The 10,321-nt window shown below is 37.8% G+C and overlaps 1 protein-coding gene across 2 annotated transcripts in view; it reads right to left on the minus strand.

Moving 5' to 3' along the window:
- Positions 1-9,862, minus strand: part of mybpc2a (myosin binding protein Ca) — a 122,350-nt gene extending 112,488 nt beyond the window's left edge. For both annotated transcript variants that reach the window (XM_061905607.1, XM_061905606.1), the window contains exon 1: positions 9,757-9,862. In XM_061905607.1, coding sequence (XP_061761591.1) covers positions 9,757-9,778 — 22 coding nt within the window. In that variant the 5' untranslated portion in view covers positions 9,779-9,862. The remainder of the gene's footprint in view (positions 1-9,756) is intronic.
- Positions 9,863-10,321: the final 459 nt, after the last annotated feature.

The following is a 10,321-nucleotide window of genomic DNA, read 5'->3' on the forward strand; positions in this document are numbered from 1 at the left end:
GCCTCGTTGGTGTGTTGTCGGAGGGTGTAACAACACTAACAGGGAGGGATTCAAGTTGCACCACTGGCCCGAAGATGTGAAAGTGTCTGCCGCCAGACCCCCATTGAATGTGGCAGAGTGTGTCTACACATTTTACCGGCGATGACAGACATGGCACAGAGATGTACGGATAACCTGCAGATGCATTTGCAACTATAAAGTCAACGAATTCACAAAAGTGAGTTTTGTTGATGTTGACTGCCAGCTAATCGATGCTAACATGCTACGCTAATCGATGCTAACATGCTATTTACCGGCCGTGTTAAAGCAGACATGGCACAGAGATGTATGGATAACCCGCTGATACATTTGCAACTATATTACGTTTACTTCCACCCACATTTAATGCGGAAAAAACACTTACAAATCGAAGGATTTAAATTGCTCCAGTGTCACGAGATACGAAAGTCCTGATTGTTTGGGCCGCACATTTTACCGACGATTCTAACGCAGCTATTCGGCCATGCTATGGCTGTGAATAGCGTCAATAGGTATTCGCTCAATTGTTTCACTTTCTTCTTCAATACTTTCATACTCCAACCATCCGTTTTAATACATGCGTAATCTGTTGAACCGCTTAAGCCGCTGAAATCCGAGTCTGAATCCGAGCTAATGTCGCTATATCTTGGTGTGGTATTCGCCGTTGTTTGTTTACATTGGCAGCACTGTATGACGTCACAGGGAAATGGATAGTCGCATCGCAAATAGCGAAAATCAAGCACTTTAAAGCTTTTTTTTAGGGATATTCGGGGACCAGTAAAAAAAATTTTTAAAATTCAAAAAATACAAGCCACTGGGAACTGATTTTTATTGTTTTCAACCCTTTTGAAATTGTGATAATGTTCCCCTTTAAATCTCTAGATCAGGGGTGTCAAATGTCCGACCCGAGGGCCAGATCAAGCCCGCAAATAGGTTTTATCCGGCCCGTGGCATGAGTATACAATGTATAAAAATTTACCGGAAATTTTTGAATGAAAGAAACAGCAGTTCTAAATGTCTCCACTAGATGTCACAATAGCAATTATTTGTATCTTTGTAGATGATGTTACATACTGTATGTACAAAATAAACCACATGATGTTAGTAAATCAGTCGGGAAAATCATCAAAACTACATAAATAACAAACTGTAATTTGATTTTGATACAAAAAGATTGAAAATTAACACCAATGCCCGAATGCAGCTGAGATAGGCTCCAGCAACCCCCGCAACCCCGAAAGGGACAAGCGGTAGAAAATGGATGGGTGGATGGAGTTGACTGATGAACATTATCACATAATTTATTCAGAAAATATAAATAACGACAAATAAAGAATATATACTATTAACCGCAACATATAAGTATTAAAAAAAAAAAAAACATTATGATTTGTACATTTTCAGAATGGGCTTGTTCTTTTTTTTTAAACAAAGAAAAAAATATGAAGTTGTCTTTATTTTTAAGTTATCGTGATTTTACCGGTACGGCCCACTTTGCAGTAGCTTTTTCGCCATGTGGCCCCCGATCTAAAATTAGTTTGACACCTCTGCTCTAGATCAACTTTAGGTCTATCTGCTGATATGAAGTTTAAAAAAAAGTTTATGTTTATGCCCTTTTGTCAAAGAAAACCCTGTTTTTATGGCAAAAACTGTAATAACAGTAATAGTAATAATAATAACAACAATTCCCCCCCAAAAAATCCTAGTGTACAATTTAATGTGAACTAATCTGAGCCTTAAATTGGTAATTTTTTCATAATGTCATTCATTTTAATTCATTATTATTTTTTGGGCAATGACAGTTTAAACCAAAATCCCACTAAAGTGGTGCAGTGTGGCGTTACCTCATTCCCGGGCCGTCATCGAGTTCCCACAGGTGTGTGTGTGTGTGTGTGTGTGTGTGTGTGTGTGTGCGTGCGTGCGTGCGTGCGTGCGTGCGTGCGTGCGTGCGTGCGTGCGTGTATCAATATACAGAAATAATATCAAAATCAAATTACAGGATGTTATTTATGTAGTTTGCTCATTTTCCTTGATTGATACACTAACATCATGTGGTTTATTTTTTTTTTACATACGTAGCATAATCTTCAAAGATACAAAGAATTGCTATTGCGACATCTAGTGGACACATTTAGAACAGCAGTTTAATTGATTAAAAAATTTCGGCTCATTTTTATATTAAGCAAACTCATCCCGCGGGCCGCATAAATCCTGTTCGTGGGCCTGATCCGGCCCGTGGGCCGTATGTTTGACACCCCTGCTCTACATCAACTTCAGATATATCTGTTAAATCTAATTTTTTTTATAGTTTGTTTGTTTGTGTGTTTGCTTGTTTGTTTGTTTTGTTTTTTTGTTTTTGTTTTTGTCACAGAAAACCCCCTCTTTAATGACAATAAGACAAAAAAATTATATTTTCCCCCCAAAAAATTTCAGTCAATTATTTGATGTGAAGCAACTGGTGCCTTAAATTGGTCAACAATTCATAAAAATATTGATTTTGATTCATTATTATTTTTAAGCAATGAGAGTTATTAAATTATTGGGTATCTAAAATGGCCCAAATCAAATAAGTCAACATTAAAAAAAATTTAAAAATACCATCAGTCCATCCATTTTCTACCGCTTATCCCTTTTCAACATATAAATCTCTAGATCAACTTCAGATCCAATCCTTAATTATAAGTTTTGTTTTTTCTTAATGTTTTTTTCATTTGTTTTTGTTTTTTTTAGCCTTTTCTGTTTTCTTAATGGCAAACACACGAAATATGTAATATTTCACACACAAAATATTTCAAAAGGCAATATTTGATATGAATTGGAGCCTTGTATAGGTCAATAACCATAACAACATTGTTTTTGATTCATTATTATTTTTTGTGCAATGACAGTTTTAAACAGTAATTGCGTTATCAGTCAACTTGTTACTTTTTAACGGTTTGCTCTTTTATTCCAACTTTTTTTATGTATTGTTTCAATAGTATTGTTAGACAGTGTCACAGACCATTACAAAATTAGATGGGGGGCACAATTGGCCCCCGGGCCGCACTTTGGACACCCCTTGGCTAGAGGCTTAAACAATAATAATAAAAGCTGAGAACTTTGCTGATTGGAATTATTCTATTGTGCGAGAGGAGCACAAGACAAGAAGCTGCTGTGAAGCCTTAATACCACAGGAAGTTTCGGGAATAAGAGCTTGGCTCTGCTTTGTTACGCCACATCAGGTGACTCGTCAGTCTCTCCTTTGATTCTGCATCTGCCCGCCATTCATCAAGCGCTCGTCGCATACCTGCGGGAATTCGATGACGGCCCGGGAATGAGGTAAAGCCACACTGGACCAGCTGTGCGACGCTGGCATGGCAGAAAGTTAGCATTAGCCTAAAGAGTTGTACAATGGAAGATGAGATCAATCACACTCTTGTTAACTCTTTTGGCACTCACACGGACAGTTAGGGGTGTCCTGATACAAACTTTTTCACTTCCCATACCATACCCATATTGGAGCCCTGAGTATTGGCCGATACCTATATCCGATATAATTTCAGCGAGAATCATACATATTTGTAGTATTGTGTAGAGTGGAGTGTTGGGAAAGGTTTGAAGAAGAACAACACCTAGTGTGTGCATGACATCACTTTAACTTTTAATTTTACCTAAAAAGTTGCAACAAAGATGAGATGTTATCAAAAACAATGCTGTTGAGAACCGGTACCGAGTACCAGGAACCGGGAATTGGTACCGTATTGGTTGAAATACTTGGGATTTATCCTTAATATGCGATAGTATGCTCGGTTGATCTTCTCCCAAAGCCAACGAAAGGAAAAGGTGAACATCATACATGGCGTGAATAAGTCAGACTGGCAGGAACGTGACGTGGGTCAAAGCAGCTCGGTGACTCCATCCAAGAACCTTTTACACCTCACCTGTCAGGAGGAAGGAGGACTTTTTTTAAAGAGGCGATACCACCCGTCCTTCTCCGACAAACTATTCCTGTGCTTGTTTATGGCGGGGTGCGCTCCTTCCAGATCCCCTCCGACGCCGCCGAGATGGTCACATGGTCCCTCCGAGGGAGGCCAGGGCAGGAGGCCCTCGGAGCTGACACGGTGTGAGGAACTTGGGAGAGGTAAGTGGTGCCGGGGGCCTGGGAGACGGCGGTAATGTGTTGCCTGGAACAGGATATGTGTGCGTCTGTTTGGAACGAACTCTACGTGAAAAGTATTTTAGTAGGGGGATAAGCAGATCTGGGTGACCGGTGACAACTTCCTGTGAAAACGGCGAAGGCGAGATATATAGGAGTGTTCCACCTGCCTTGGCACAGGTCCCTCCATCCTCATCTCGGGTTTCGAGCCCGCCTCTGATTTACGGCCTTTGTTGACTAAAGCGCCGGCGCATATTTTAGTCGCCATGACAGCTTACACGACAAACATACGTTACGGGCCGGACGGCCAAATGTCAGGGTGTTCTTCTACAATGTAACGCATATCGTTTACTCATGTAAACAGTCATGCTTTCTAATTCTTTACAAAACATCTGCTATCGAAACATCAATATGTAAGAGATCAACATAAAAACCCCAGCCCAAAAATGCTGTGCAGTGCAGACCTCCGCCAGTGCCACATACCTTCCAAAAATAAAACAAAATAAAAAATCTATACCAGTGGTTTCAACCTTTTTTCAGTGATGTACCCCCTGTGAAAACATATTTAATTCAAGTACACCCTAATCAGAGCAAAGCATTTTTGGTTGAAAAAAAGAGATAAAGAAGTAAAATACAGCACTATGTCATCAGTGTCTGATTTATTAAATTGTATAACAGTGCAAAAATATTGCTCATTTGTAGTGGTCTTTCTTGAACTATTTGGAAAAAAAGATATAAAAATAACTAAAAACTTTTTGAAAAATAAACAAGTGATTCAATTATAAATAAAGATTTCTACACCTAGAAGTAATCATCAACTTAAAGCGCCCTCTTTGGGGATTGTAATAGAGATCCATCTTGATTCATCAACTTAATTCTAAACATTTCTTCACAAAAAAAGAAATCTTTAATATCAATATTTATGGAACATGTCCACAAAAAAATCTAGCTGTCAACACTGAATATTGCATTGTTGTATTTTTTTTTTCATTTTATGAACTTACATTCATATTTTATTGAAGTATTATTCAATAAATATATTTATAAAAGATTTTTGAATTGTTCCTATTTGTGGAATTTAAAAACAAATAAATCTCATGTCCCCCTTGGCTTACCTTCAAGTACCCCCAGGGGTACGCGTACCCCCATTTGAGAACCACTGATCCATACAGTGATTCGGATTAGCCTCAAAATGAAATGTTTTGTTTCTTTTTCCAATTTCTGACATCTTTCAAGTTTCATCGAACTCATCCCATAACTTTTTAAGCTTTTCTATAGACCAGGGGGTGTCCAAACTTTTCTCCACTGAGCAACTGGGGCATTTTGGGTAACACTTTAGTATGGGGAACATATTCACTACGAATTAGTCGCTTATTAAAGTAACAAAGACTTCTTAATTTAAAGTTATTTGGACATTAGGGGAAGATATGAGGGTTATGGTTATGGTTAGGGTTAGGGTTGGGGTTAGGGTTACAAATAAGCAATAATTCTGAGGTTATTGAGGGAAGACTCTTAGTTAATGGCTTACTGCTTGGATAATAAGGCCATGCGGAAAAAGGCATTAATAAGTACTTAATAATGACTAATTAATTTGCATGTTAATAAGGAACTAATTAATGGTGAATATGTGTTCCCCATACTAAAGTGTTACCCCATTTTGATATTTTTATACAACATGTTAGGGCCGGGCGATATGGACGAAAGAGTATATTTCGATATATTTTTTACTTAAACTCGATATTCCATATATATCTCGATATATTTTTCAGTGAAAGTATACATATAAAGATTATCATTTTTGAGCAATATTCATAGAAATTGAAGTGAATGACAGCTGCACTGTAAACACTTTTATTAACCCAGTTAGTCAAGATGGGTAATAACAGCACATAAAAGAAATTGTTTAAGTAGCAAATGAATTACATAACATAAATACAATACAAACATATTATTTGTATGTAAAATAAATAACGTAGCTGTGCAAATAATACAAAATGTATCAAACTCAGATAAAAACTTTTAATTTGCAGGCAGTCACTTTGCGATTTCCCTTCCTGGTTCGATGACCTGCCCTATCTGGCCTTTGATTGGCCTGTCCCTAACCAATCGGGACTCATCATAGTAAATAACCAACCAATCATGGATGTTCTTATACTGCAAGCAGGTCTTAGAAGGAGGAAGGGGATCGAGAGGGGATATGATAGCCCATGGAGGTAATTTTAACGTGAAATAAATTATATCAATATTACGATATTTTCTTGTTTAAAAATATACCGATACATCTTACAAACTCGATATAATGCCCAGACCTAATATATACATTTTGTTTACCTGTAGGTCTCTACTCAAGGTACCCAGAAGGGTCTCAGTCACAAAAGTAAAAAAAATAAGCCATATATTATTGTTTTATTATTATTATTCAACGCATAAAGGGGCTGTTTGCAAAGTTAACACGGATGCATGGAGGGCACCAACTTTCCAATGTATTTTACAAAATATATTCCGCCCGCTTAGGCCTTCTCATACGTAATGATGTACTTAGGTAACACATACATATACAGTAGATTGGCTTTACGTGTTGTTAGCTAATTAATAGCTCCTTGGATAGCTGGCATTAGCCGTCATTGAATGTGCATTCTATCATAACAACAACATGACTGCAAATTGTTTGTTGATTCTCCTGGACTGTTTTTGTATGTGTGCGCAAGGGTTGGACCGTTTACAGGTATTAGTATAGTACCGCAATACTAATCGGCTAAAGTCCATCTACAGTCTGCAGTGTTGTAGGTAGTTCTGAATCACTAATCCTCGCCTGCATGGCGACAAATAAAGTAAGTTTCTTACAAGTATCATCCCTGCAGGACGAGAATTAGCCAAACATGTTTCACTACACACTGTAGTTCACCAGCGTCACAATGTAAACAAATGCCATGGGTGGATCGACACCTAACATCCACTGTAATGATACCAAGTAGAGGAGCGTATCTAGTCGATACTACTATGATTACATCGTTTATTTAAAATATATATTATGTTCACGGTGGCAGAGGGGTTAGTGCGTCTGCCTCACAATACGAAGGTTTTGAGTAGTCAGGGTATGGAATTTGCATGTCCTCCCCGTGAATGCGTGGGTTCCCTCCGGGCACTCCGGCTTCTTCCCACCTCCAAAAACATGCACCTGGGGATAGGTTGATTGGCAACACTAATTTGGCCCTAGTGTGTGAATGTGAGTGTGAATGTTGTCTGTCTATCTGTGTTGGCCCTGCGATGATTTGGCGAATTGTCCAGGGTGTGACCCGCCTTCTGCCCGATTGTAGCTGAGATAGGCAACAGCGCCCCCTGCGACCCCAAAGGGAATAAGCGGTAGAAAATGGATGGATGGATTATGTTAATGAACTCAGGAAATATGTATACATATGGATATATACACATAGATATATATATATATATATATTTACATATACGTATTTATATATATACATATGTATATGTATACATATGTATATATAAATACACATATATACATATGTGTGTATATATATATATATATATATATATATATGTCTTGATTGGATTATCCATATATATATATAAATATATATCTATATACATCCATTACATACATACATACATACATGCACACATACATATATATATATATATATATATACACACATATATATACATATATATATACACACACACACACATACATGCACACATACATATATATATATATATATATATATATATATATATATATATATATATATATATATATATATATATGCATGCTTTGGAGCCTCTGCCTCGAAAGAAAATTATGTTTGCCTTGGTGCCCTTCCAACCTGCCTTGGTGCCCTAAATTATGAGCCCTCCTTTAAGGCAACACTTGCCTTGACCTTAAAAGGTTAAAATTTGAACATGTATGTGATTACAAGTGATATATAGGATAGATGATCCCTGATCTCAGTTATTAACGGTCTGCTTGTAGTATTATGAAGTCATTAGTAGGTATTTTATCGGTAAGTGTAGGACTGTGTGATTTTGCTTGGCCTTGTGATTTTAGGATATGAACTTATGTTGTACATTGTGTCTGTGGCATCATCAATGGTATTTTGCTTATTTGGGGTCAAGAGGTCAATGTTGAAGTCACCGCACGGGAAAATTACTTTTTGACTGATGTCAGTAAAAGCTACCTTAATCTAGTCCTCGATACTCTCAAGACTTGACTGAGGTGCTCTGCCTACACAAGTGATCAATATGTTTTTGATTCTTTCATCGCAAATGACAAGCTTTTTTAACACCTGGTAGTGAAAGTCCTTCTTCACTATTGTTTTGAATTCATTTATATTAATTAGATAATGACAAAAATATATATTTCTTAAATCCCAATAAAAATTAAAAGGGGTTCCACTCATAAGTGTTTTAAAAAAGTCATACTGTTTGTTTTGTTTTTTTACTTTCAACACTTATATCTCTGGATGGATTTCAAATCTATCCATTGATTATACGTTCAATTTGTGTTATGCCCTTTTTGTCAAAGAAAACTTATTTTTTATGGCAAAAACACAAAAATATGCAATATGTCCACCACCAAAAAAAGTCAAAGTGGAATTTTTAATGTGAAGTAATTGGAACCTGGAATAAGTCAATAATTCATAACATTGATTTTGATTCATAATTATATTTTAAGCAAGGACAGGGTTTTAGAAACAAATTACACTAAAAGGTCTTGGGGATCAAAAAGGACCCCTCATAAAAGTGCTATGAATAAGTTTCCTCACTTTCAATGCTTAAATATCTGGATCAATTTCAAATCTATCCATTGGTTATATGTTTTTATTATTTGTTTTATGCCCTTTTTGTCAAAGAAAACTTTGTTTTTATGGCAAAAACACAAAACATGCAATATGTTCACCCCCAAAAAATGTCAGGGTGGAATATTTAATGTGAAGTAATTGGAGCCTTGAATCGGTCAATAATTCATAACCACATTCATTTTGATTCATTATTATTTTCAGAGTAATGACAGGGTTTTAAAAAATAATTACACTTAAAGGTCTTGGGGCTAAAAAAGGGCCCCACTCATTAAAGCGCTAAGAATAACTTTGCTTACTTTCGATACTTAAATATCTGCATTAATTTAAGATCTATCCGTCAATCATAAGGGGTTTTGTATTGTTTTGTCAAAGAAAACTTTAGTTTTGATATGGCAAACACACAAAATATGTAATATTTTCCCCAAAAAATATTCCAAAGTGAAATATTTGATGTGAATTGATTGGAGGGCAATCATTCATAAGAACATTGGTTTTGATGTGTTATTTTGTGCAGTAACGGTTTAAAAAAGACAAACTTACATGGCAGCTTTGTGATTATTAGAGTTGACATTTCAATTTTTTCTCGTTACATTTCACCTGTTTGCTCTTTTTATGGGTTTTTGTAATAGTATTTTTAGAATGTGCCGCAGGCCTTTAAAAAATGAGCTGCGGGCAGCACATGGCCCGGGGGCTGCACTTTGGACACATTCATCTAATCTGTGGGAGCATGAGTCGGCATGGAAACAGGAGTTCAGAACAGTGTCTTGAATAACATCTTACCTGGCTGCTGTGGCTCAGGCATGTCTGTCAGTCGGTCTCCTCTTACAGTGTCGTCTTCTTCTAGTCTCAAGATAAGCCTCCACTTCCTCCTCCATCCCTTTTTATCGCCGCAGCACCCCCTCCCCACCCCCACTCCGCCCCCTTCCTTTTAAGCGACAAGGCTGCCAGTCATTTCCTCTTCTCGCCCCAGCTAGTCAGTGACAGAGTGCTTGTCACTTGAAACCTGGGCAGGCAGCAGCTTTGAAGAGCATGAAGGCTCCATGAGGGGGTGAGGAGAAGATCAGGGCCACGAGGAGGAGAACCTGCCTGAGGAGCTCCTCGTCGGGACTCGGAAATGCTCTATCCCTCCCCCCCACCCTCGACGCGCTAGTCAATCAAAGGCGCCGACACGGTCCTTGACGGCGGGATATGTTTGTGCGCCTAAAATAAAAGACGCAAAATGCCAGGAAAAGGAGTCGCGTTCCCCACGTCGACGTCTGACGATCCCATTTGTTCTCCTGCCAGTCCAAACTGTCAGCAAGGAGGGGTGGGGGGTGGGGGTGCAGTGGGATGACAGGGACAAGGC

Source organism: Nerophis ophidion, linkage group LG07 (assembly GCF_033978795.1).
Source record: "Nerophis ophidion isolate RoL-2023_Sa linkage group LG07, RoL_Noph_v1.0, whole genome shotgun sequence".
NCBI classification, from domain to species: domain Eukaryota; kingdom Metazoa; phylum Chordata; class Actinopteri; order Syngnathiformes; family Syngnathidae; genus Nerophis; species Nerophis ophidion.